Raw genomic sequence first — 27937 nt, forward strand, 5'->3', positions numbered from 1 at the left:
AAAACCCTACACCTCTTTGCTATATCTGCTGGGGGTAAGAGATTCATAAATTCTAGGGTTGGAAGGGACTTCAATAGATCATCGAGTCCAACCCCCTGCATAGGGAGGAAAGAGTGCTGGGTCTAGATGACCCCAGCTAGATGCTTATCTAACCTCCTCTTGAAGACCCCCAGGGTAGGGGAGAGCACCACCTCCCTTGGGAGCCTGTTCCAGACCTTGGCCACTCGAACTGTGAAGAAGTTCTTCCTAATGTCCAGTCTAAATCTGCTCTCTGCTAGCTTGTGGCCATTATTTCTTGTAACCCCCGGGGGCGCCTTGGTGAATAAAACCTCACTAATTCCCTTCTGCGCCCCCGTGATGAACTTATAGGCAACCACAAGGTCGCCTCTCAACCTTCTCTTGCGGAAGCTGAAAAGGTCCAGGTGCCCCAGTGTTTCCTCATAGGGCTTGGCCTGCAAGCCCTTAACCATACGAGTGGCCCTTCTCTGGACCTTCTCCAGGTTATCCGCATCCCTCTTGAAGTGTGGCGCCCAAAATTGAACACAGTACTCCAACTGTGGTCTGATCAGTGCCCGATAGAGGGGAAGTATCACCTCCTTGGATCTGTTTGTCATGCATCTGCTGATGCATGATAAAGTGCCATTAACTTTTCTGATGGCTTCGTCACACTGACAACTCATGTTCATCTTGGAGTCCACTAGGACTCCAAGATCCCTTTCCGCTTCCGTGCTACTGAGCAGGTCATTTCCTAGGCAGTAGGTATGCTGGACATTTTTCCTCCCTAGGTGCAGCACTTTGCATTTCTCCTTGTTGAACTGCATTCTGTTGTTTTCTGCCCATATGTCCAACCTGTCCAGGTCTGCTTGCAGTTGTTCCCTGCCCTCCGGCATGTCTACTTCTCCCCACATTTTTGTGTGATCCGCAAACTTGGACAGAGTACACTTCACTCCCTCATCCAGAGAGTTTTGCCTTAAGTATAAAGTATACAGCTCTAAGCACTGATTCATTTGGCATTGGATATATGTCCTCAGCCTTTCTTCCTGGGGAAAAAAATGGGAGGAGAAAAGACCAACAATCACATTGAATTTCATGTAAATACTTTAATTACATCCGAATGCTTAAAACATAGAAACACTTGAGTTCAATGACATCTTAATGCTTTTACTAAATGCTATGTATACTTTCAAGTACTGGGTAAGGAGGTGGAATTACACTAAAAGAATACTAGAGTAGAAATCCAGCAAATACTAGGAATATTCTTTTAGCCTCATAGTTGCATTTCATTGATGTAAGGGCTTCCTGCAGAGGGCAGAGCCTGTGTATACCAGAGAAATGTCTGAATGGCATTTACACCTTAAGCTTCTTAAATACATATTATTAATATGTACCTTAGTAATATCACAGGACAGACAACATGTGTGTTGTATACCAGATGAATGGCAGGCAGGTGCTTTGTTTGGCCTAGAGCAGGGACATCAAACAAATAGCCCACAGGCCGGATTTGGCCTGCAAAGCCCCACCATCCATCCCCTGCAGTGCTGCCCTTGGGTCTGATCAGACCCACACATGGTGTGGGGCCAGTCTGCAGGCTAGGTTCAGCACACAACTCTCTCCTGCTCCCCCAGCATACTTGTTCCAATAGTGGCTTCAGTCAGTCTGGGATCCACTCTGTGTGCCCCATAGATCCCAGAGTGGCTGGAACAGGCACTGCATGCTGTGCAGTATGGCCAAAGCAGCAGCTGCACTGTGTATGGTGGCTGGCCCACCTGGACTATGCTGTATGTGGTGCCCACTCTGTGACACATGCCACATACGACACCCGCTCCAGCCAGTCCAGGACCTATGATGCACCCAGTACTTTCAGACACCATGCAACATGAATCCTGGACTGGATCTGCATGTGGCACAGTATTAAAGCCACTGGAGTGGGTACCACAAGCGGTGCAGTTTAGCCAGGGTTGTTATGTGTGCTGTCAGTGCAAGTTCCAGACCAGATGGAGCAGCCACCAGATCAGGTATGTTCCTGAGGGGGAGGGGGCTGGAGAAGGGGTCTGTGGGCCCCATCTGGTCCATGGCCCAGCCCTGCACCACTCCTCTGGCCGGCAGGGCCAGATGAGGTTGACACCCCTGGCCTAGGGCCTGCAATTGCCTAAGCATGGCAAGGATTTGGGTTCTGAGCATCTCAGTGTGCTGCTGTTCATAGGAAGTGCTCTTTGTTGCCTTTTTCCATAGTTAGTCATTTAAAATTCCATGTTTTTGATAATCATTGTTTCAAAATTGATAGTTTTTTGCCCAATCACTCCAATTTTATTTAGTTTTATTTTGTTTTTTTTTAACTGCAGAATATTGTAGTCCTAAAAGCATCAAAGCCTCCTTGCAGCTGCAGCTGAAGTCTACCTGGGAGGACTCTGGTGCAGCTGCTGGCTGCTACTCCTGACCTGACTGAAAATGATATTAGAGCTCTGGTGGCTGCATGCTGTGATGTATCTGGCTCAGCTCCTCAAGTGATATAACTTGGAGTAGATTTTTTGAAGCCACGTTCACACTCTCCATTGAGAGCAGTGGAGATAGGCCAGGTTACACCAGCTGATGCTCTACCCATTGTTTTTACACCCCCACCCCCAAGTCATCAGCAATCCCTTATTAGTGTTCCCACTCCAAGTAGCCTAGCGCTGAGGTGCTGGGTTGCCTTCTCATGATTCCAGTTGTGTTGTCTGGCTGTATAGTGAGGCCCTTTTCCAAGAGCAGTCAAAGACCCCCAGATTCAAATAGGATCCTCAAGTCCTCAAGCTTTTAACGGTAAAGAGAAAATTGGGGAGGGAGGGGGAAAGGTCTGATCCCACAGTGCCTCAGTGAGGTGAGCAATGCCGGTAAGGATGGGTGAGATGTTTATATAAGGACTTCTCACAAGAGAGCACTATAGAAATAGGCAGATAAGCAGGTCTTAGCACTTAAAAAAGGGGGCAAAATACAAACATAATTTGAGGGGTGTAAACTGGCTGGCAGACTCCAACTTGTGCAGTTATGTTGAGTACCTGAATTGTTAGACCCTTTTCCAGCCCATGTCTCCCTGCACAATGATCCTTTCTAGGAACACATTCAAATTGTGGCTGCCACTGGAAAAAGTGAGCTTCTTACTCTGAGCCCTGGAGCAGGTTCTCTCCCTAGCCGAGCTCACGGATAAAATCCAGGTCTGGCTGACAAATGCATGCATGCCAGAAAACCTAGAAGAGGATCAGTACCTGGACAGTGCTGATGCATCTATGCAGGCACCGCATGCATCAGTGGGACAGTTGGATTTGGTGCATATACCCAGAGTAACCCAAAGGAACACACTCATTTGGAAATTTCAGTCTACCTCTTCCATGAATATATAAAATGGGACTTTTACCCAGCAGGTGGAAGGAGGCCACAGAGGTCAGCATATGATGAATAGGTAGATGCACGCTTATTTTCTAGGTTTCCTCAGAGTCCCACTGCAGTTTTATAGCTGGGAAGGGAAAGAGAAGATGGGGGGTGATTGTCGTAAGATTTGGACATCTTGGAGAACATGGGTAAAGGGTTAATTAGCCAGGATACAGTACAGTGTGGCTCATGCTGCCTCCAGTACCTAAACTAACTCCTTTAGAGCTAGCTAGGGTTTCTTTGCACAGCCCTATCTTGTGCCAAATAGCCATGCTTCAGAGATATGGTATTCCTCTACACAGACCTCTGTAAAACTATTGCAACACCATACACGGCCTGCCACTCACTGCTGGCATTCCCCTGCTGGCTGCTTGTCTAACTGCACTTCCTCTTGGTGACTGCCAGAAGGCTTTGCGTATGAGATCACCCAGTCTGTACTACCCAAAGCTAAGGTGGCTAAAGCAGCATAGCTGTACCATGATCCATGACAGCCCATAGGTTCTATGTTTGGCATTCTTCCCTTCTGGTATCAGTTGAAGGCACTGCAGCAGGAGAGGTGCTTCAGCATTAAAGGTGAACTGAAAGACTGGTTTTGCCCACCAAGACCCAAGTCTAAACTTGCACTTCTGCATCCGTGGATGCAGTGCCATTTCTTAAAGAGGAGCATTCTGCTGGACACATGGCAGAGAGTTGCCTGCTTCAGTACCAGAAGCACAGAACCTTAAATGCAGCTTCTGGTGGGTACATAAATAATGCTTAGATTTCCAGTAACTACTGATGGAGGTGTATTGATGTTTAATTTTAAGCCTATGTACCTATATTTCTCCTCAAAAAAGGATTCTGTTCCTCCCTCAAGACTTGGCTTTGACGGGGCTTTTCTCAGCCAAAGTAGAGGAATGGATGGGATAATATCAGCATCCATTTTAATCATTCAGGCACTGTGGTGTTTCAGCATCAACACAGGCTTAGGAGGGCAGGTTGGTGCCCAGGGCACTTGCAATGCAGAGGGCAGCACTCAGGCTGCTGCAGTGCAGATTGCAGTGGTGCATTCAGCTGCCATTTCTGCGGTGGCTATATTTGTGCCTGTCCACAAATGTGAAGCCTGCAGCAGCTGACCTAGTACCCCTTCCCCCCAATTGCCCTATGGTGTATCAATCACTGTCTCAGCAACAGGTGGTTTTGCAGGCTGATATAAGAGCTCTTGGCCTCTAGAAGCTGAATGGGTCCCCCTGCACCCTTGCTGCATCACTGATTTAGGACATTGATTAAATGTCAAAAGAGAAAATGGTTCAATCAGTTATTTTTCCAAAGCCCTCAGTTCATCTTTATAGCCAGTAATGCCCAGGCTGAAAGTCTTTGACACCACCCTCTATATATGCTTATGAATAACTCACCTGGCACAAGGGTGGTGCTAAAAGCAAGGGGGATAATATTCACCCCTGGAGATAGTATTGCATGCTCATGGATGCTGTCTAGCAGGCTGCCCTAGCTTCCAGCTCAAGGGGACTCTGCCTTCCCTCAAGTGTCTGTGAAAGCTGCTGCCTCTGCAGGCCACTGGTGGGGAGATGCTAGTGTCATACTGCAGGACTCTTCCGGGGATGTTATGGCACAAAGCCAATGGGAGAACCCTTCTGAACATATACACCCCTTCCCACTGCCCCTGTATTCATTTCAAATTTATTTGTTCAGAGACCAATCCATCTCTGAACGTTTGCATTTCCATTAGCACACAACTTAGAGAGTGCCTACTGCCATCACCCCTGAAATCTGGGCATGGCAGTTCAGGACTTTCAAGGGGCAACGGATGCATCAACAACTGCTGCAGCCACCATCAAGTACTTGCTTCCTGAAGTGGGTTCAGTGCCCTGCACTTTCTCCCCAGGTGCAACACAAACCAATAGGGCAATCAGCTGGGCTCAGTGATGTCACCCATACTTGTAGTAAGTTCTTAATTGGTTGGTTCTTTGGCTATATCCTGTCCAATCTCAGCACAATTCCAAAGCAGGGGCCATTATTGTTCATGCATTGATGGCATTAGCAACATCTGTAAACACAAGACGGCTGGGTCTCTGGAGGGCTCCTTGGTTTGTCAGAAGAATCTGCAAGGAAGCAGAGAAAGGTGGGATATGCTGCAAGGTATCATACATGGATTCATCCCCTTACAAGGGTCGTGCCAGGAGGGTCAAACATAAGGCCTGTGGGCTGCATCTGGCCCACAGAGCCATACCATCTGGGCCACCAGTGCTGCCCCTGTGTTTGATCAGAACCACAAGGGGCTCAGTGCATGCCAGTGGCATGGGGCCAGTTGCCTTCTTTTCCCTTCCCTCCCTTCCACTTCCTTCCTTCCACTTCCCCATTCCTCTTCCCCAGCATTCCTGAACCAATGGCATGTCTGGGAGCATGGCTTGGAACATGGATCCCGGAGTGGCTAGAATGGGCATCATGTATGATGGTCTGACCAGAACAACAGCCACACTTCACATAGTGGATACTGTATCAGACATGGCACCCACTCTGGGACACATGCTGCATATGGTTCCCACTCTAGCTGGTCTGGGACCCACACTGCACACAGTGCTTGTAGGTGCAGTGTGCAGTGTGGGTCCCAGACTGGCTAGAGTAGGTACCATACGTGGCACAGTCCCAGAGGTGCTGGGGTGGGTACCACACGCAATGCAGTCCAGGTGGGGTGGCCACTACGCTGCATGCAGTGCATGTTCCAGCTGCTCCAGGATCTTCCTGCCACACAGCATGGGTCTTAGACTGGATGGAGCAGTCACCAGATCAGGTATGCTGTGGGAGAGGGAGAAACAGGAGGAAGAAGAGGAGGAGAGGGGGCCTGTGGGCTGATCTGGCCTGTGGAGAGGGCCTGTGCTAATCATTCAGCCCGCAAGGCCAGACAAGTTTGACATCCCTGGGTTATGCTGATTAATGTGGTTAATGAGTGTGACACTGTAACAGGGGGCAAGCTCAGGGCCAGATCTCTTGCCCATAAAAGTAGGTGAGTGGGTTGGCATGCTGCCCAGACTCATCTGCCACGATTTTGTTGTTTTCATAAACTGTTGTTATAATGCAGGAGACTGCCTATTACTGCCCCAATACCGTGGGCGGTATCTGTGGCTCCGTTCTTCCCCTACACTGCAGCCCAAGCCTTTTAGATGCCATCCACATGTTGTAATTATATCCCAGCCCCTAACTCCGGCATCTCTCATTGGGCTCCGTGCCCCTCACTCATACTGGGCTCCTTGCCCCCCCCCCACACACAGTTGGGGCTCCTAGCCTCTGGGCTCCTTACCTTTCAGTAGGCTCCACTCCCCTTGCCAAACTCTGGGCTCCTTGCCCCTCATTTGCTCTGGGCACCTTGGCCCACTCTGGACCCCCTTTGGTCCTGCTGACCTCCTTGCCAGGCTACCCACTAGGATGTGGGGAATCAGGTTAAGGCACCCCTACCCACCTTTCACCGGGGTCATAAGTCTTGGCATTTCCTAGGGTCTCCCATACCACTAGGAGCTCCAGCAGGCCATCCACTCCCAGCAAGGTGCAGTTTTAGGTCATGCCAAGGACCAGGAGCTTCTAAACCATTCCCATTAGTTCCTGCCCTCACCTCCAAGGTTGTTTCTGCTGCAGCCCAGCTAGGCAATATTTCTGCCTGAGCTGGTAGCAACAGACTGCAGCCTTTATATACTAGGTTCTAAAAATGGCTGCTGCCATTAAGCACCTGCTAGATGCCTGACCCAGCCCTTAAAGTGGCAGGCACCAACAGTGTCCTGCCACAGACACAAATATATATTTAGCCAGATATTGAAGTCACAGGAGCCATACCCATCTACATTACTGGAGAACTTGGACCCTTGGGTCTAGCTCAGGGTTTGGGGAGCCAGAATGACCCAGCTTGGGTCTAAGGAGTGCATGTACTAGGACCTGGCCACCTCCGCTGTTTCTCCCTGTGTGAGGCTGTGGCACAATTTAGTGCCTCCCTCCCCCACAAGTCCAGGCACCCAGCTGCAGTGTAGAATAGGTAGAGCCCTGCTCCCCCATCCATCCTGAGGCTGAATGTTACCAAAGCCACAGCTCTGCAGGCTGTATCCAAAGGCTTCACAGACCAGAGTCAGCCCATGGGCCATACTTTGCTGACCCCCGGTGTAGCTTATCCAGGCCCACATGGATTAGCAACGTGTAAAGCTTTCTATCTCCTGTACCCTTTATGAGTTTTATTGCCTCACTTTATCGACTCTTTATGTAGAAGTTCATATGTACAGGACTGTCGCTTAAATGTTACAAAACTAGAAGACTCCTCCCTCAGTGGTCCCATGGAATCAACTATGTGCAAAACTGCCTTCCATGTTGGATTGATTCCCTTGTTTTTTTAAACAGTTAAAATAGCCATTTTCATTTCAGTGGTAGCTGTGGGGCATGAGACTCCATGGGGATCCAGGGAGTCCTACTAAATAGCAGGGATGCACTATTCTGGGGCTGGATGGTCTGTGGTGATCTTCTCCATGTGTTACTAAGATGAGTCATTTTTATTTATCTTGGGTGCATCTATACAAGATGTTTACTGCAGTTGACCAATTAGCTCCACAGTAAACATTTCAATGTCTACACATATGGCCTTATTAGGCCACAGGAAACTAATAAACTCTGCAGCAGGGTAGTACTGTAAGTACTATCATGCTGTGGAGTTGTTTTTGTTTTGTGTGAAGCAGCGCACATGTAGACACTGATGTCGCTGGCTGGGGCATGAGGGCTTCAGTGCAGGGGCTGCTTGCTGGTTAGCCCCATGCTGGAGCACCCGTCTGCAGCACATTGTGTTGGGTGGTAGCAGCCCTGGGCTGGCAGGCTCACTCCTTGGGTCCCCTGCCAGCTGGGGCTGCTCTGACCTGGCTCAATGTGCTGCAGTCCTGGGCACATGTTCAAATGGTATGCCTGGGAGCAATAAATGCCAATGCAATATATGCCATTATTTGTTTCAAATTAATTGCATGAGTAGATGCACCCCTTATGCATAATCCATGCATTTAATGTTTGTCCCTACACACACTACATGTAGTCAGGACTCCTCCTTTACATATTACTCCTCTGATTCATGATAATCAAAATATTCAGTACTCAATCCTCTATGACTAAAAATCAACCCCAGCACATGTGCTCATGTGCACACAAGCACATACCCACCCACAAACTGTACTACAACAAAAAGTAAGTTATGCAAGAGTCTGAAGTCATCTAAAATGAACACAAGTCTTCTTTGCCTTACCCTCCATCCCCTTGTAGCTCCCAAGTTGAGCCAGGTCTGAACAGACACCCCATGTTTTGGGAGAAGTGAGTTGGTATCTGAAGCAAGACTTTGGGCCAGTTCTCATCATTGGCCTTTACTCATTCATTGGTGCCACCAAAACCCTGCATCTAAAGTCCCCATGAATTGAATCAAGTTTTATAGTTCATCTCTGTCTCTACCCTAGGTTTATCCCTGTTAATTCTTGAAGGATTTACCATGGCAACTCTCTGAAGGAGAAGAAAGAGCAGCAAACACCACTACTGTTTACTTGACAGCTCTAGGGTTTCCCACCTGCACATACTACAGTTTACTGCTACATCTCACAGTTGTGCTTCAATGGGTGAAGGGAGAAAGTTGCCTTGAGGAAAAGCCTTTGGCATTACAGCTTGTTTGTATTTCCTGTTTCTTCCAAATCTGTTACAGATGAGTTAAAAATATTAAGTGAAATGTATGCGCATGAAAACTGACAGGGCTACAAAGTAACTCCCTGCCCCCAAGGAAAAGGACCACAGCGAAGAGCTCCAGAGGTTGCATGGAGCACTTGAGGAAGATCTAAGAAGGTGGCAATGTCTGCTCTACAAAGGAGCTGCAGTCACCTTGTTGGCTTGGAGACATACCTGTTCTGGCTGTCCCTGCAGGCTCTGCATTTTAGAAGGACTCTTGTTTCCATAAAGAAAACAAAAATTGCTGTGAAACTTGCCAAAGACCATAAAAGGAAGCCCCCTTCCCACTCCTCCCACCTCCTGGTGCACTTGGCAGACTGGCATGGAGCTCTCTGAAGGCTGCTAGGACTATACCAGCAGAAACAGAACACAACTGACAGAGATCCACTTGAGTCTAAACACTTTACTAACTAGTTAGTGGCCTCTACGGGCATGTGGATTTGTCAGTGTGATTGCATGTCACAGCCACTCAGAGCTTCATGGCAGCCAGGACGGTACAACTCATGTCTTGTGGGTACAAATCCACAAACCCTTCTCACTTGAGCAAGAGATGAAACTCACTTCCCTTTCTTCTGCCTAGACCACAGTGGCCCCTGTACTCAGCTGGTCTCGAGACATGAACCCTGGCTAGCCAAGTTCAGACACAAGTTATCATATTTCTTCAATTCAAGCTTTGATCTTGTGCCCTTTGGAGCTAGTGCCAAGAAAAAACAGCTATGGTAATAAATACATTGAAGACTGCTCCTTCCACAACAAGGCCTGTGCTGAGATATGCTTGTACCACAGCTGACTTGTGGACAAAGAATGGGGTTAGGTTCCTTACGTGTAGTTTATAAATAGTTAGGTCCTTTGATGTAAGCCAGATGTGCCACCCCCATGCATTTGGGGATCTCTGTCTGTCAACTCCCCCATCCAAGGCCAACTCTATCCAATACCCTCCTCAGACCTTTTGGCATCTCCAGAAATGAGCTATAGGAAACCTATCCCTAACTGCTGAAACCTCCCAACCTCCTAGCAGACAAGATTCTGCATAATTTTCTCCCACAGCTACCCAGTAATGACAGGCACTTGCCCCATTTACCCTCCAAGCTGCTCACACCTCCCAACTTCAAGGGAGCCACATGGGTTAGAGAAGCCCACCTAAGCCCCTGCATGGCCTGATCAACACACAGCCTCACAGAAAGGGCATTATCCTACAGTAAATACAATGCATGTGCCAGTCATGAGAACAGAACCACCACTCATCGCTGCACAGACTGGAGAAGAGAAGAGCCACATGACTAGACAATGTACAATGTCTTCTGTAGACAATGCCTGCCTTGCTCTGTGAGGCCTGCAAAGATGCAGCATCTCGCCCGTGCTCCAGTAGCTCTTGCTCCAGCTCATCCTGTTCTTCCGTGGGGTCAAAGTTGTACATGGGCATGAGTTGGTGCCGCAGCTTCTCTAACCTGCCAGAGGAAGAAGGGCAAAGGGTTATATGAAAATCAGCTGCTAAAGGGGAGAAAGAGATGGAAACCCCAGCCCAGCCTAGGTGAGCCTCTCCCCATTCCACCCTTCTGCTGAACAGCTGTGTGCAGGCTGGGTGTCCACAGCTGCATGTGAACCCAAGGGGAGCTTTTGTTCAGTACCGTCTCATGCTGCTATGAAGCAAAGCGATTCTGCTATAACTACAACTCACTGGGAGGGTAAGAATCTACTCCTGCTATTATTAGCTAACAGTTGCTTTGCAAGCTGAAGCAGAAAATGCCTATTCTGAAGTCCCAATGTTCAATAACCATTAATATCTGGTGGGGATAGCTGTTATATATGTGGCAGTGGCCTCTATAGGGAATTGATACAGGACAGGCTTCACTTGGGAAGGTGCAGCTGGGAGTGGGGCATCACACATTGGCTAAGCATGTTGTCCCTCCCCTCCACAATCATGATTAGCCCTGCTGAACAAATTACACTTCAGCTCAAGTGGGCAAGGGCTGTACTTCAGGTCTGGATTCAGTCTTTGCAGAGAGGACCTGGGGAGTATCAGATGGATCTAAAGAGACTTTGTTGCTCTTTGTGGTATCCTTTGCTCCCAGGCTATCTTAAGCTGTGTTGCTGGATATCGCCACAAACGGTTGCCCTACATCCTGGCCTGGATCACATAGCAATGGAAGTGACTGCTATCCTCAGACATGCATGTGTGCTTGTGCTGGAGTCCCTGCCTGTGACGGTGGCTGCAGTTTATGAGTGTGACTGTGCTGGGTGGAATGGATTCCAGAGCTGTTCCTGGCAGAGCAACCGCAAATATCCTTCTTGGCGAACACTCGGATGACACATTTTCAGCACGCCCTCCTCCTGCTTCCAAATGGGCTTTGCCAACTAAGTTATCAACTCTGGCAATTTTATGTTTACAGGCCAAATGCTTCAGCCTCTAAATTTTAGATTTAGAGACCAGCTTGGAAATTTCACAGTTGGCAGAAGTATATCAGGCAGGTTTGTGTACAGCCCAGTACCGCCAGCAGCAGTCAGCAAGAGAGGTGCTGCCAACAACAGATATAAACTAGGTGCCCATCCATTAGAAAGGGCAGAGGAATCTACACGAAGAATCTTTCCCTGTATTCTTCCCTCATCTCTATTTCCAGCAGTGAGTTTAATAGGAAAACTAGCCAGTAAGTCTCAGGCTAGGAAGCTTAATGCCTGTGCAAAATAGGATTCTCCTGAGAATAGCAGAGTGCAACCTGCCATCCGTCACTCCTTCCAGGCCTACAGAGACAAGTAGGGGGGTGTTAGAATCCCCGCACTTGCCATACTGAGCCCAAGCTTTGAAGAGCTGGAGTTTGGCAGACGTAGGGCATGTCGCTGTGACTGCAGTGGAAAACGGAGACACCTGAGCTAGCATTGAACTATAAGGGTGCACCAATAAAGATTTTTTTTGGCCAATACCAATGGCTGATTATTAATCAGCCATATTGGCTGATTCTGATCTGATATGCAGCCCAGCCAGCTGAAGAGCAGCGTCCAGCCAATAAGTCTGTGGGAGGGAAGGGGTGGAGGGTAGGGTAGGGGCATATTAAGGCCCCCTCAGGAAGGGAGGAAGTGGGGCTGGGGCAGGAGCATGTGCTTCCGAGGCAGGGCAGTGAATGTGCCCCCACCGGTAGTGGAGCAGAATTGCGGGCAGCTTGTCCAAGGAGCATGGCAGAGAGGGGGTTCGCCCCCAGGGGAGGCTGTGCTCACCCCTGGGGGAGGCATGGGAGGCATGTGGCCCCTCTGGATTTGTGCGTGGAGTGAGGACAAGCTGCCCACTGCTGGCTTGGAGCCAGGGGCTGCACTGGCTTCTTCCCAGTGTTGGGGGCTGGGCCAGGGCTGTGCTTGGGGGGAGGCAGGTAGTGCTGGCACTGGGAGGGGTGATTAAGGGGTAGGCTGTAGCCTCCCAAAAATTCCCCATAGCCCCACCCCATAGCCTCCCCTCCCAGCACCACCACTGCCCCCCCTGCCCCTGCACGCCCAGTGCAGACCTAGCCCAGCCCCCCCCACCAGGAAGAGGTTGGCGCAGGCCCGGGCCCCCAGCCTACAGTGGGCAGCCCTTCCTCACCCTGTGCACAAATCTGGGGGACACATGCCCCATGTGCCTCCTTTGGTGGCACGTGCAACAGGGGGGAGATGTCACCCTCCCTGCCCCCCTGCATCCAACAGACGAGCTGCCCATGGCTCTGCTCCACTCCCAGTGGGGGGTGCATTCACTGCCCTGGCTGGGCAGCACCTGCCCCTGCCCCAGCCCCACTCCCTCCCTCACCATGGGGGCCTCAGTCTGCCCCCTGGGTCTGCCCCTTCTGCCCTACAGACTTACCGGCCAGACACTACTCTCAAAGCTGCCTGGCTGCATTCCTGGCTGTGTGCATGTTGCATTTGTGTGCATGCACACACATTTATTGTTGACATTATTGGCTACACTGACCAGAAAAAGCCAATTGCTGATAATGTTAATTTTCCTTTTCTCAGTGATGATCCAATATGGACTGATATATGGGATGCACCCCTACTGAACTAGCTAGCTTGGGGACTGCTAACAGTCTGGTCATGGTAGCATGAAGCTCCAGTGGGCTGCAAAACTTGTTTCAAAAGCACCTTCAGTTAGCCTGTACTAAGCTCCAATCTGTCCCAGCTACAGTGCTAGTTTACTACTATTTCTGGTATCTCTGTACCACATTGTTGTCACTGCTGTGATTGCAATATAGATGTACCTTGCAAGGAAATTTCACTGAAGCAGCCTGCTGGAACAGAGTCCCTTCTGCAAACATGGGGCTGGGGCTAACTGGAATTTGACAGACCTTCACTGCTCTCCAGACCCACTCAGTGCTACTCAGGCTGCAGCTTCTTTATACCAACACAGGCCTCCTCCCTGTTTAGGATTTGATGAAGTAAGTTGCTGTTTATGAAAACTTATGCATCTCTTACTTAGTCTGTAAGGTTCAAATCTACCTTACCTTCTGCACTTTTCCTTAGCCCACCTCAGACATGAATGGTAAGGAGTTCTGAGGAACCCTCATCCCACAGGCAGTGGACCACAACTGCATGGGAACCCTTCAGGAGTTGGCTTTAAAAGGCAGCCTAACACCATTGCACAATGTAGAGCAGTTGCTCTCTCCTACTCCTTCAGTGGCTCAGATAGAGTTGCTCCCAGCAGATCTTGTTCTCAAAGGGACAACCCTCTGCAGCCTTCCTGTTGGCTGGAGACTTCCTGGCCTTAGCTGTGAAGTATTAAAATACTCTACCCAAAAAACAGACAGCACGTACCTCTTTCTCTTCCTGATGTACAGAACCTAGAGGAAAAAAAGAAATGCCATTATGACAATTCTGTGAGTGTTACAGCTTAGACCTCTGGGCTTATGAATAGGACATGTCTAGTCCAGAAAAGGAAGAGCCCAACAGACATCTGGAAGGGATTGCTGGGAAAAGCTGAGAATCTGAGGATAACAGGGCGCATCTACATGAGACATATTACTGCACAGTAAGCTTCCACATCTACATGTGCAGGTGTTTACTGCACAGTAATTGGCTCTAATCATGAGTAAATTTGCTACCTGCAAATGCAAGTAGCAAATTTATTCATGATTAGTAATGCACAGTAGCGCACGTATAGACCCCTGACTGGGATCGAATGTGCTCCTAGTCAGCTGAACAGCAGGGGTTGGAGATTGCTCCCTGTCCCTGGGAGCTGCCTACAGCCAGGGCAGGGGGACAATGTCACCCTGCCCTGGCAGCAGGGAGCTCCCAGTCCCCGCTCCAAAATCATGGGGCTAAAGCTGGGAGATTCTTAGTTAGCGCTGGGAAAGAAGGATCTCCCAGCCTGGGCCCCAGGACTGTGGAGATCGGGCTGGGAGATAAGGATCTCCCCAGCCCCTGCTTCCCAGCCCTTGCTCCCTGCTGCCAGGTCAGGGGGATGTTGTCCCTGGCAGGGCTCCGGTGGCGAAGCCCGCCCCGGCAATAGGCAGCCCCCACCAGGAGACAGCTGTCTCCTGGCCCTGTGCTCCCTGTGAGCCCCTGAGCTAGCACCCAGAGGGAGCCTAGAGCACCTCTTGGCTGCTGCAGGGGGCTGGTTCAGGGCCAGCGGGGGCAGAAGCAAATGGCTGCCATGAACAGCAAATCTGCCCCCGAAACCCTGCATGTGTACTCTAGAGTAAACTGATCCTGGATTATTTTCATGTGTAGATGCTCCCACAGAGAGGGAAGTACCAATATCTGTAGTCACTGTACACCAAAAGGGGTAGACTGCAACCTGTTTTTTTTGTATATCAATGTAAATCCTGTGACTTATTGAACCACATGGAAGGTCAGCTGTTTACATAGCATAGATTAGTATCTCTGTTGGTTACTGGACAGCAATGACTATTTAAACCACCTGAGGACCTGGCCCTTCATGTTTTACGTTCTTATTTTACCACAGAGGATATCTGTTGTTATCTGCTGCTGATTAGAGGAATACGCAGCAAAGAGATGGGAATCTGTGATCTGTCTCTCAGTAGGTGAGTTGCTGAACTGGAAGGGGAACCCAACACTTCTGATTCCCCCTGTTTTGAATATTACATGTGCTGAGTAAAATTGTCGAGAAGGCCTAAGTGTTGGGAGTCTTGTGGAAATTCTGATGGACACAAACTTCAACATCTCATGGATGGGGTTGAAAATTGTACTCATAGCCTGCAATAAAACTCTGCAGCAGCTGGTTCTACTGATTAAATTGTTGGGAGTTTTAAGAGAAATTGGCCTTCAAATAAAGAATTGATTCTTCTTGTTCCCTTCCACTTTCTGCCTAACAGGTGAATGAGCTTATTATCTAACCAGAGAAATGTAGAGCTTGCAGTGTCCTCTCTGTGAATGACGCAGACACACAGCTAGGAGAGAAAAAACATTTAGAAAGCTACTTCCTACAGCAGAGATGAAAATGCTGATTATATGGAGCTGTTCCTGGAACTTCAGGAGCTCATTAAATATCCTACAAGCAGTATTTAAAATTTCAGTGCTTACATAATGAATCTCTGTATGTCATCTCAAGCACTGACACATGGGTATGTCCAACAACATAGGCTCTTCCAACTCCACCTAAGAACTTAGCCATATAGGGATGCTCAAGGAAGTGAACACAAATTAATAAAAGTACAAATTAAAGTAGATTAATTAAATCTACATTATACCTCCATGTGGACAGTCTTATTCAGAATTAAGGTGGTCTTGGTTCATATGAGTTTAAATCACTTCCAAAGTAAATTCAGCTAAACTGAATTATGGTCACTTTTAATTCATAATGGGCATTTTCTGACGTGTTCTGATTAGAACTGAGTCTGCTGGAGTCAATTAACTGAGTTTCCTGGAACGTTCTAATCCAGTGGGCGGCAGGGTCTCATGTGTTCAGCATCCTGCATTTCAAAACCGCAGCGGGGCACTTTAATTAAAACTTGTCGAATGAGGTTTAGTTAAAGTGCCCCTGCTACCATTTTGAAATGCAGAATGGTGAATACATGAGATGCTGCAAGCATTCTAATTAGAGGAGCTCCTGAGAGCAAATTAATTGAAGCAAACTCAATTAATCGTGTCTCTGGAGTGTGCTAATTAGCATGCTCCAGCAGCCTTGGTGTCACGTATTCAGTGTCCTCATGCTTCAAAATGATGGTGGGGCACTTCAACTAAAATTTGTTGAACGAGCTTCAGTTAAAGTGCTCTTGCACCATTTTGAAGCATGGGACACTGAATACATAAGATGCTGCAGGCATAGGCGCTGACTTTTTTTTTTGCCAGGGGGGACCTAAGATGATGTCTCCCCCTGCCCCACCTAGCAGCATGGCTGAAGCAGAGCCCATGCTGGTGGGGGTGGATGCAGGCTGCCTGCTGCAGGTTTAGGGCTCTCAGCCTTGTTGCCGTCTTCCTGAGAGCCCTGCACTGGCCACACTGCCATAACAAGGTGCCCCCTGCTCCCCAGCAGCAGCGGGGGGCACAACTCCATGTGGCCACTCCTGCTGCTGCCAGGCAGGTAGGGGGCACCTCGCCATGGTAGTGTGGTTGGCGCAGAGGTCATAGGGAGAGGGCAAAAGGCCAGGGGGCCCCAAGGCAACAGAAGGCAGCCTGCATCCACCCCCACCTTGTGCACAAATCTGGGGAATATGTGCCCTCCCATTCCCCCTTCCCGGGAGTGCAAACAGCAGCAGGGAGCCAGCCCTTTCCCACCTCATGGACCTGTGGCTTTGTCCAAATCCCCACCTCAGGCCCGGGCCCCATGTACTGCCTTAGCTGGGCAGCGCCCCCCAGGTGCAGCCCCTGCCCTGCTCCCTCTCTCACTATGGCGACTTTAATCTGTTCCCCCCATAGACTTACCTAGAGGCAGCTAGGGGAGCTACTCTCCACTGCTGCCTGGGGCTGTATTCCTGGCCACATGCATGTGTGCATGTCCACACATGCACATGGCGCTTCCTGCATCCCGCTCCCGGCACCCCTTGTAGGCTGGAACTCTGCCACCCTGCAAGGGGAAACCTGCTGTTTCCTGTGTTTTTCCATGGTGAACACAAAAACTGGATCCCTACACGACACCGCGAATCCTAGACTAATGCTGTCCGGGAGTCATCCAGGACTGGGATTTGATGTTCCCATTTCAGGACCATCCTGCCAAATTAGGGACAGGTGGTCACCCCACCCTCTTCCCAACGGGGGCCAGGGCCCTCAGGTTCCCACATACTCAGCGCCTATGGCTGTGGGCACTTTAATTAGAGTGGCTTCCAAGAACCACTCTAATTAAAGCATTCCCCTTCATCCTGGAGCATGTGTAAAGACATCCTTAGAGACTAACTGGTTAGGTGACGTTTGAGTTTTCATAGCAACAACCTACTTCCTCAGATGCTACTAAAACTATGAAAAGCTTAAGCTTCTCTGAACCAGTTAGTCTCTAAAGTGCTGCGCTGCCCTACCTCTTGCCCAATTCTAAATGAGTGTCCATGCCGAACTTTAACATGGTTTAACTAATCCACTTAAAAAATTATTTCAGATTAACCTTCCCGAGGGTTCCCATGTAGATAGGCCCACTCAAAGGAGTTACTCCAGATTTACAATTGAGAGCAGACTACTTCATTACCTTTTACATAAACTCCCCAACACTATGAAAATAAAGTGCTAATACTCCTTATGGGAATTGGTTCTTGGCATCCCCTAACTTAGCCAAGCACTCTGCCTAGAACCAAACCAGGATGATTCTAGCACTACTGAGCAGTTTTTTAGGATTATCATTGTTCTTGGGGGCCCTTGGACTACTCCTAGGCTTGGCTCTTTCTGAGCACTGGTGACTGAAAATTGATGGACCTTTTTGTTCCCAATACTGTTGCATGATTTTTGGTGTGGCAGTTCTTTCTCAGTTTGGTCAAGTGATGTGAATCAAAACAGATGTGGATATATCAGATTCACACACCATTTTTTTAGAGAGAGAAATAGCTAGCAGGTCTCTCTTACCATAGCTACAGCCAACCCAATCACTGTAATGATTCCAAATGACAGCAGCATTGTGCCCATGCCAGGCCCACTGCTGGCCACATCAGGAATTTTGGTGCTGTTAAAGCTGGTGGTCTCAGGGCTTATGGTAGCAGTTTCTGGCACAGTCCCATCCACAGTTGTCCCTGGATCAGGTTCAGAGGTGGTAGTGCTGCTGTGGTACAAATTATGCACTGAGGATGTGCTGTAACTCATCCTGGACAAAAGTCCCACCTCCTCTTGCACTGAACTGTTGTCTCCACCTACTTAAGACTCTTCAGTTTCAGTTAAAAAGCATACTGTCTCTTCTACTATCAAGGAAACTCATGTGAAAGTTACTCTGTAGCATTTTCTGTGATGGACCTCCTTCATGGAAAACTTCCTGGCTTCTTCCTGTGCAGAAGAGACACAGACAAAACTTTATTGATATACAGATGTTCTGTGAAAGTCACAGAGATAGTCGTGGCCATTAAATCTTCCAAAGGAGTCATTCATTTGAAAAACAATGTTTAGAGTCTTTCAGGATACCCAAATTAAGATAAGGGCCAATTTTTCAAAGGTACTGGGCACGTCTACGTGAGATGCTTTACTGCGCAGGAGACTACTTTGCTGTGTAGTAAAGCATCACCATCTACACATGTGGCAATTAAGGCACAGTAGACTAATTTACTGTGCTGCTGGATAGTCCATCAGATATAAGTGGTATCCGGCATCACAGTAAATTATTGCACTTAAATGCATATGTAGATAGTGATGTTCGGATTAGTTTACTTTGGCTCAAATTGAGCTGGAGTATATTCAGTCACATTAATTGTTATGTAGACATGCCCACTGAGCACCCTGCAATTTCAGCTCAAGTCAGGGGAAGCTGTGAGTGTTCATTTTCTCAAAATCAGTTGGTGAGAGGCCTATGGGCCTCACCCACGACTGGTAAGGAAACAGTTAATTAGGTAGCTGGCCACTGCCCAGCCAGGATGCAAGCCTTGCTAGGGCTACAGATAAAAGGAGGCCAATGACACCGTCTGGCGGTTATTGGGCTGGGAACCAGTTGGCTAGAAGATCGGCTGTCTGAAGGGATAAGGTGAAGGCAGCTGGGGTAAGACCAGGTAACTGATGAACTAGGAACTAGAGACTAACAATCCTCAAGTGAACTAAGATCAGCCAGGAAGAAGCCTCGGAGGAAATTCCACAAACGGGTACGTGTCAGGCTCCTCTACACGTACCCGTTTGTGGAATTTCCTGCTATGCCTGACTTGAAGCTGGACTGGGGAGACGAGAGGAGGAAGTGTGGTGAGAAGTGAACACCTGACAGGGAGTCTCAAGAGGAGCTCCCAAAAGGCATCCAAAGTCAACCTATAACTGACTTCTGTTGCTTTGTACCTTCTCAAACTCTTGCTGTCTTAGTTTTCCTGTTGCTGTTCCAGCTCTGCCTGGTTGTGGGCACTTAGCAGAGCTGCCTGGCTGCCAATTCCTGATATACAGCCTGTATTGCAAATGAATATATCTATTTGATCTGGTTCCAAGAGGAGCAGGGCTGCCTTCACCAGTATGAATGGTATGTTCCTAAGTCTCCTGCTTTGTTTCCTCTGTCTTTCCTACTGAGACAAGTACAAAGATGGAATGAAACGTATTGGAGGGAAAGGGTAAAATAACAGATGTGAAGCACACCAGCTTGAGGCTGTGCCCTAGCAAGCCAAAACCATTCTTTGTCCCGCTCTGACAGAGTCCTTCACAAGATGCTGTACTTATTACCTCCATCACTGTTTCTTAACCCTTTGCTCCAGACCCTGCTGAGGCAATTTTCTTGGAGGGAGTGGGTACAATATTTTTTTCACCAAATGTTATAAAGACGCTTAATTCAGGTAACTTGCTAAATATCTCCAAATGAATTAATCCTTTAGAAACAGGTGATTGGCAGCCACCAGTTACAGACTGCACTTGAGTGGGTTGTACCTCTTTCTTAACCCTTTGCTCCAGGCCCTGCTGAGGCAATTTTCTTGGAGGGAGTGGATACAATATTTTTTTCACCAAATGTTATAAAGATAATTCAGAGGATATTTGGCAAACAGAGGTACAACCTACTCAAGTGCAGTCTGTAACTGGTGGCTGCTAATCACCTGTTTCTAAAGGATTAATTCATTTGGAGAGCAACTAACAAATTCAGCAGCAAGAAACGCATCTGTGTAACCCTTTTCTAAGGCAAAGGTGTACTGATGTGGCTGGCTGCCTAGATGGCTGCCACACAGAGGCAACAGTGATACCACACCTATGGCACAACTTTGTGGTAGCCACAGTTTTTTCCACTCCCTGCCCTCTTCCTCCCTGGTCCTTTCCCCTCAGTTGGCACCCAGGGCAGCTATCCCAGTTCCTTTGCCCTAGTTATGCCACTGCTTCAAGGCCAGGTTTCTTGCACCCAATTCTGAAAGTAGTCCAATGACACAAATTGACTGGGTGAAAAAGATGGTTTGGGGATGGAGATTGTCTTACATCTCCTGTGGTGTACTGGTGGTAGGAGAAGCAGGAAACTAATTCCCTAACCTTAACATTGGAATGGATCTGAAGGGTGCTTTAAAGAGTGATAATAACATAGCTCTATAGCACTCCAATACCTAATATTTCTGTTCAAATTCTAGATGTGGATATATCTGAGGGGAGAGAATATTTTGGAGACTTTATAAGTCCTTGGAAAAGCCACTGGGCTGATTTTTTTTAAGACCTAATTTCACTAAGGCTTGTGAAATATTGAGGATTTTGTCTTTTGTGTATACACACACACACACACACACACACACACACACACACACACACACACACACATATATATACATGTTATTACAAAAGACAAAATCCTCAACATTTATATATATATATATATATATATATATATATATATATATATATCGCTTCACTATGCACAGAAATCATTTTCCCCAACAATGGAATGCAGCTGCTACTGCAGTTCTAGTACTGCCTTAATTCAGTTCATTTGGCAAGCTGAATCACCAGTAATGGAAGGTAGCCAGGCCATGTAAGTCATTAAACTTCTGGAATGGAGAGGTAAAGATGGACATGAGGCTGGATCTGCAAAGGAGATCCAGTTTCTTCTTCCTATCCAGTCCCTGTTGCTGTGCGGTTCTGAGTGCTTTCCAAAAGTGTACTATACAAAGTGATCAGCATGTGTCATTAATTACAGAAGTAACAAAATTACTCAGTGCAAACAGCCATGATGTAGCATTTCCGCTCTAGTCATCCTGTTCCTAATGCCATTTGTGCTGCATCTATATAAGCTCTCTATTCTATCACAGAGGTTGCAATGCACTCTGAGCATAATTCTCAGAACAACTCCCTGAAGCAAAAGCCTCCAGATTTCTAGGGTAAAAGGAAGTGTCAGATTCCCATGTATCACTAGGAAAATGGTCTTATGTCTTGTCTTAAAAACAACACTTCTGTTGACAGTGTTCTCTTCGTATATCATGCTGGGACACTGGTATGTTACTGAACAAATGCAGTGAGCCACAACTACCCTTGTAGGCATCCACCCAACTATGAAGCTCATCTTCATGTAGCTTGAGGACTGATGAAATAACATTCATTGTCTAGGCCCACTGAGCACATCAGTTCTAGTTATTTCCTCTCCCTCCTGCTGAACCTAACCTAGTTCATGATTGTAGTGGCAGCTGAAGAAAAAGAAGGGGAAATGATGAATGGATTTTGGAAGGATGGGGAGCTCCTTTGAGAGATTCATTTATCTGTGCTAATCAGGGAAACTTAATGACAGTAATTAAAGAAAAACCCAAACAAGGTACTAAAGAATTAAACAAAGTTCATATACTAGGGTTGCTATAAAACTTGGATCTAGATTTCATACAACTCATACTTGAAACTGTAGTTTTGGTTTGGTTCTAAAACCAGAGGGTGTTTCCAAAAGTCAGTCTGAGGCCCAGGATCATGCTTTAAACATGCATGCACACACTGTCATCACCAGAGTTCTGCGTATTTTGACTGATCTATAACTGGTGCCAACCCATTCCTAGTCAATAGTTAATTACGGGGTATATTTTCTGCTAGAGTAAATCAGCATCTCTTCTGATGTCATATTAGAATTCTTCCTTTCTGAAGCCACATTCTAGCATAGCTAGCTTAAGCTTCCCTTGATTGTCAGCCAGATAATGTATTTCAGGTTCTATGGGGGACTCAGCTTTTACAATGGTGGGGCTCTCTGTGGATGAACAGGCCTTCTCCTGATGATGCTGAAAATGGTCCAACACTAGAGCTGCTTTGATAGCTGCTATGTGGCGAGAGCCCACAATACACTGTATGTAGCTTTAATACATTCTATTTCTGTGTACTCCATACACACAGGAGACAGAAGGACCAGCACAGGAACCAGACTTTGAGCTGCTGGTGAACTAGATTAGCTCCACTGACAACAGCAGCTGAGAATCTGGCCTCAAGACTGTCTACATTTCAATCAACAAATGTGTTTTTATATTGTCAGGGTCTCTTTGTGCTGAGGTCTAGTAGGACTGGGAGTCAGGACAGTTTGTGCCTTTTCCCTAAGGCCTGAATTTTCAAAATATGACTGCAGAAGGAGTTGCAAGTGATCAACACCTCTGAAAAACTGTCCATTGATTCAAGTCTAAGACTCAGGCTTTTTCAACTTTAGTTTTCATGTCATGGGTATGCTTTAGTTTCCTCCCATTTATGACAAGGACAGTGGTACTTGTCTAAGTGCTTTGTGTTATCTGGATAAAAAGGGCAAGGACATATTTGTATTTGCTGCTATATTGGTATATTTTCATTACTGCTGCTCTGGGAACTGTCACCAAAAAGAAACATGCTTTGTAAATCAACTACTTGTAACACATGGCATTTGGTCACTGTGGGGTCATGAGATGTGGGTTTTCAGTACAAGAGCTTGTGGTTTCCCCTTAAACCATCATGTCAATGGCCAGTCATTGACACGGCCTGCATGACCCACTATGGCACAACCATACACCTATATATCTGTAGGTGCCTTAATCACCATCCTTCTCTGGGGAGCGGGCAGTGGCGGACTAATGGTGGGGGGCGGGGCATGGCCCCTGGCCACCAGCCTGGATGGGGTGCCGGCTAGGCCCTTAAGAGTTCTTATCGCACAATGTGACTTTAAGTATTGCTATGAGAAGGATTGGAGGGGGAGGGGGGAGGGTGTGTGCAAACCCTGGGTGCCGGTACATCACTGGGAGTGGGATGAAGCGTCCACTGAACTGACTTCCATCTCACCTGTAATTAGGCCATACTGGAGTCCAGCTGGTCCCAACCAGAGGATCAGGGCAGTTCATCCTGAGGCTGCAGAGAAACAGGTGCCATCTGCAACAAGCCTGGATCAGTGCCCTGGGTCCAGTCAGTCCTAGCATGGCAATCAGGGCAGTCAGTCCCCTGAGGCTACAGGCAACAGGCCCCACCCACACCAAACCTTAAAAGCTAAGCCAGCCCAGCTACTCTGTCCTGGCAAAGACTTTGGAATTTGCTCCTGACCTTCCTTACTTTAATTCTTTGATTTCTGGCCCTGACATGGCTCCAACTCTGAATGCTACCACACCTTGACTCTGGCTCTGGCATACCCTGATTTGGCTCCAGCTTCTGACTCGGGTTCAGACTTCTGGCTCACCCTGACCCTGATACCAGCTTCTAGTTCCCTTTGACTGGCTTTGGACTCCTAGCTCCCTAGGAGCCTGGCCCTTGGACTTGTTCATGTATCAGGTGACCTTCTCTGACTGCCCACACCCTGGTTCCTAACATCATCCCCCTTACTGATAAACACATCACAGGACTGGGGTATTAGCTGATGTTTCAATGATCTCCTTGACCTTCACATCTCTCCCTGTGGGATGAGGGCAGGAACAAAAGGCAGTGAAGAGTCTGTCCTCTGGCTACTGTTAGCTCATGTCTCACTTCCAGACCTGAGATACAGCCTGATTTTCCTTAGACACTTCTGGATGGCTCCATAGCAGCTACTGGACCAATGAAATAGTCAGGGTGAGGTTTGAAGAGATGCTCTCCCTAGTCTGTTTCAAGCACCAGAGAAGCCAGATGATTTTTGTAGGGCTGCCTACTACATCCGCTCAGGGTCAGACCCTACATTTGGGATCAGGAAGGAATTTTACTCCATAGGAAGACTGGTACTGACTGGGGTTTTTGCTTTCCTCTGTAGTGGGGGAGATGGTCCTCTTCCTCAGATCTCCCAAGTGCATTTTAACAACCCTTGCAGTAGCAAAGCACTGACAGCCCTTGTCCCCCTGCTTTACCTGTGGTAGCTTAGATTTAGTATCTTTGGGCAATATGTCTTGTAGTTTCATAGATTTCATAGATTTCAAAGACATTAGGACTGGAAGGGACCTCGGGAGATCATTGAGTCCAGCCCCCTGCCCCAGGGGCAGGAAGTCAGCTGGGGTCAAAGGATCCCAGCAAAATAAACATCCAAATGTCTCTTAGAGGAGTCCAGAGTAGGTACTTGCACCACCTCTGGTCGCAGTCTATTCCAGGTCTTGGGGGCTGGGACAGTAAAGAAGTTCTTCCTTATGTCCAGCCTGAAATGGTCTTGAAGGAGTTAGTGACAGTTTGACCTTGTCATCCCTTGGGGTGCTCTGGTGAACAGGTGTTCCCCCAGATCCTGATGTACACCTCTTATATACTTATAGGCAGCCACCAGGTTGTGCAACAGGGTTGATTTACCAGTATGTAGTTTCAGGAACAAGCTATCTAAAGCTTGGATAGGGATGATACTGGCTTGAGCAGGGGTTGGACTATATCAGAGGTGGCCAATCTGCAGCACATGTGCCGCAAGTGGCATGGGCAGTTTCTGTATGTGGCACATGATAAATCAGGGGAGGGATAGGCAACACAATAGCAGACAGAATAGATGACTGGGAGGGGGTGCACAGGGGTGCACATGTCCCACCTGGCGGAGCCAGTGCCCACCCTGACAGCCATCACTAATGCTGTTGGTAGGGCTGTTGCCCCCCCTGACAGGGCCGCCGCTGTCAGTGGCTTCTGCAGGTGCCCTCCCATATTCAGGAGGCACCAGTCACTCATGGCAGACAGGGCAGAGAGCAGAGCAGCAGACTGGGCATGGAGAGGGCACAGGAGTGGCACTCGGGGAGAGTACAGGGGTAATGTATGCCACACCTGCCAAAAAAGTTTGCTCTCACTAGATGACTTCTGAAGGTCCCTCCCAACCCTCCTTTTCCATTATTCTATGATTGAGGTGATAGAATCTCAGCAGAGATTGCTCAGGGCTTTCATTTCATAGTAAGCCACTGTTCTTTCCTATGCTACAGAGGTATCCCTTTGAATTAGTTCAAGAAGATGACCCTCCCAGCTTGAATCATGAGGCACCTCAACAGATTAACTCATGTACAGCAGTTCAGGATGGTAAAAAGTTACTAAATGCTGTAGATCTGTCAAAAGTAGTCATTACTGATAGGACTCATACCCAGCTTCATGAGGCTTCCCAGAAGGCAAATCTGCCTGCTAAGCAAGATGACCACTTTCCTTCTCTTCTCTATTTAAGCAGCAGCTGTATAAATCTTTCTAGGCCCTAATCTCCCATGTATGTTTTAGGACATGGGAGATGTATATTTGCTGGGAGTCTGTCAGGTCTTCACTGGACTTTATACAATTACATTTTCTATTATTCCATGTTACAAAAGACACTTCACATATAAAGGAGTGTTCAACAGTTTGATTTTAACCAGAAAAGGTTTTTAAGCCCCAAATAAAGCAGGGTTTACAACATTCACCAACATAGAATTAAATCAGCATGTTATAGCATCTTGTTTTTCCTTGAGAAATCAGGTTCCCCTGACTGGGGGGTGGTCTACGGAAATTAGCCTTCAGTTCATTCTTTTCATGCTGGGATCTGACATAGTGGAATAAGGGGAAAGTGGCAGCACTGGATGGAGTGATGGATACTCATTTCCTGTATCAGACAATGTCCCAGATAAATTCCAACTTGGGTGCTTCCTTTTGTCTTGTCTTAAAAAAAAAGCCTTCACCATGCAGCACCCAGTGAAAAAATGATTCTTCACTTTCTTTCCTAAAAAATTATTGTGTAATACACAATACTTGGTATAAAATACCACACTCCTTCCCAGGAGTAACTGCATTTCAGTGGTGGATGGGTGATCTGTGCTTCTGTCATCACAGATTTAGAGTTTTGCTTTCCCCATTTCTCTCCTTCAATCCCAGTAGCCTGTTCTGACTTCACCCCTCTTCTCCCTCCCTTGCCTTCCTCCCACCTACTTTCAGTGCTGTAAACTGGTGCCCAGTTTCCCGCCCTCCTTCCAGCGCCTGAACAAAACAGTGACATCAGCACTTACTTAATTCCTCCCAGATGAGGAGTCGATTCCCCTCCTGGTTCCAGTCGTCCGTCTCAGACTGGGAGAGTAGCCTAGGCCAAGGCTCCGAAGCCAGCAGGCAGGCAGCAGGAGTACCCAGAGTCCACACAGACACAGTAACTGCTCACCTTCCCAGGAGAGGTACTGTCTGTCTGTCTGTCTGACCTCCTTGTCTCCCGCCTGAAGTGGGACCCTGGTGTCAAAGTCTCTGTGATGTGTTTGCTGGGGGATGCAAACCAATTGCCTTCTCCTAAAGAGAGCTGCTTCCAGTGAATACTGGAAAGCCACCTTAGCAGATGGATAATTCTTGGCTGAAGACAAGGATGACGAGCAGCCTTAGGCAAGTGGAACTGAGAGTGCCGGTGCTGGAGACAGGGGACCTGCTGCTGCTGCTGCTCCTATTGCTGCTGCTGTCATTGTGCTACTTGCCATTGTATTTTCCAAGATGCCAGGAGCAGCCCACCCTCTCCTCCCCTTTCTCTGATCTCAGGCTTTGATCTCCTCTTTGCTTGGGATTGGTGGGGAGAGGACTGGTTCTGGCTTGGGGTTGGCCAGGCTGCTTGTCACTCCTGAGCTGTTTGGTTGCCGCTGCAGGGCGATTCTGAGGTTAAACAGTGGGAAGCTGGGATTTGTAGCACCCGGCGCTGACAGTCAGGAAGGCTGCTCAGATGCTCTGCAGAGCAGAGGGATAAGGACGGGTTCACGAGCCTCAGCCTGAGCCCTCCTTGGGATGGTGTTTTGCCACCCTGTATTCCCAGTGGTTCAGGAATATGGAATTCCAGCCCTGCTCAGCTCGTCAGGAAAATGCATCACCAGGAATTTCATTTACAAGAGGGCACTGGTCCCTGCACCATCAATGCAGAACTATTCTGCCTTTCACTCAGTGCAGTTTTCTCTGGTCCCTGGTGGTGCTAATACATAATATTTTGTTCTTCTTTGCTTTCATTGGAGGATCTTAAAGCACTTTGAACTTTTTAGTACTGAAGTATACTGGACATATAGGACTAGAAGGGACCACTTGGGTCGTTAATTTAGTCCCCCACAATCCCAGTCAACTATGTAGTAGATATGAAGTCCAGACAGGTCCGCAAGAATGTGCCCTTTCCCTCCCCACAACACACATACATACCATGAGGCACAAATCACTATATACTATACTGTATATTTGTATACACCATACAAACTTGAAACCTTCAGTACAAAAGATCAGAATATTCAGCAACTTCAATACGCCATAGAAAGAGAGTGGGATTGACAAAGGTCACTACTAATGCCAAAGGCCCTGCAATGGCAAGGATTTGTTAGATGAAATATGCCCAAAGAGTTCTAATGAGCAATTTGTAATTTCAGCATTTGTCTGCTGGAAGTTTTGAAGAGAGAGGAAATAGAGCTCCTGTGCACTCGTGGCAGTTAGGAGCAGCTTGCTGGAATTACAGCACCACAATATCTGT

The 27937-nt window shown here is 47.8% G+C and overlaps 2 protein-coding genes across 3 annotated transcripts in view; one reads left to right on the plus strand and one right to left on the minus strand.

Moving 5' to 3' along the window:
• Window positions 1-5065: 5065 nt before the first annotated feature.
• On the minus strand, window positions 5066-26558 carry C12H3orf18 (chromosome 12 C3orf18 homolog). 2 transcript variants are annotated; one of them, XM_019475783.2, is made up of 6 exons: window positions 26469-26558; window positions 23371-23497; window positions 18088-18498; window positions 13897-13922; window positions 10445-10574; window positions 5066-5504 (listed from the first exon to the last, which is right to left on the minus strand). In XM_019475783.2, exons 3-6 carry the CDS (start codon window positions 18319-18321, stop codon window positions 5424-5426), a joined length of 471 nt encoding a protein of 156 aa, XP_019331328.1. In that variant the 5' UTR covers window positions 18322-18498; window positions 23371-23497; window positions 26469-26558; the 3' UTR covers window positions 5066-5423. The 2 variants fall into 2 exon arrangements, with proteins under 2 accessions (XP_019331328.1, XP_006270374.1); XM_006270312.4 differs by lacking the exon at window positions 23371-23497 and having other exon boundaries at window positions 26469-26557.
• The window catches only part of HEMK1 (HemK methyltransferase family member 1), a 66746-nt gene continuing 65352 nt past the window's right edge, over window positions 26544-27937 (plus strand). Inside the window, exon 1 of the mRNA XM_019475782.1 lies at window positions 26544-26627. The gene's annotated coding sequence lies outside the window, so the exon portion shown is untranslated. The remainder of the gene's footprint in view (window positions 26628-27937) is intronic.

This window comes from Alligator mississippiensis, chromosome 12 (assembly GCF_030867095.1).
Source record: "Alligator mississippiensis isolate rAllMis1 chromosome 12, rAllMis1, whole genome shotgun sequence".
Taxonomy (NCBI): Eukaryota; Metazoa; Chordata; order Crocodylia; family Alligatoridae; genus Alligator; species Alligator mississippiensis.

What these genes read in the sequence shown, in the direction of transcription:
- C12H3orf18 (XM_019475783.2), bottom strand. Translation starts at nt 18,321, where the DNA reads ATGAGTTACAGCACATCCTCAGTGCATAATTTGTACCACAGCAGCACT. An exon ending in TTGGGTTGGCTGTAGCTATG is followed by an intron (nt 13,923 to 18,087) that starts GTAAGAGAGACC and finishes TTTTTCCTCTAG; the next exon opens with GTTCTGTACATCAGGAAGAG. An exon ending in TGCAGGCCTCACAGAGCAAG is followed by an intron (nt 5,505 to 10,444) that starts GCAGGCATTGTC and finishes GCTTCCTTGCAG; the next exon opens with ATTCTTCTGACAAACCAAGG.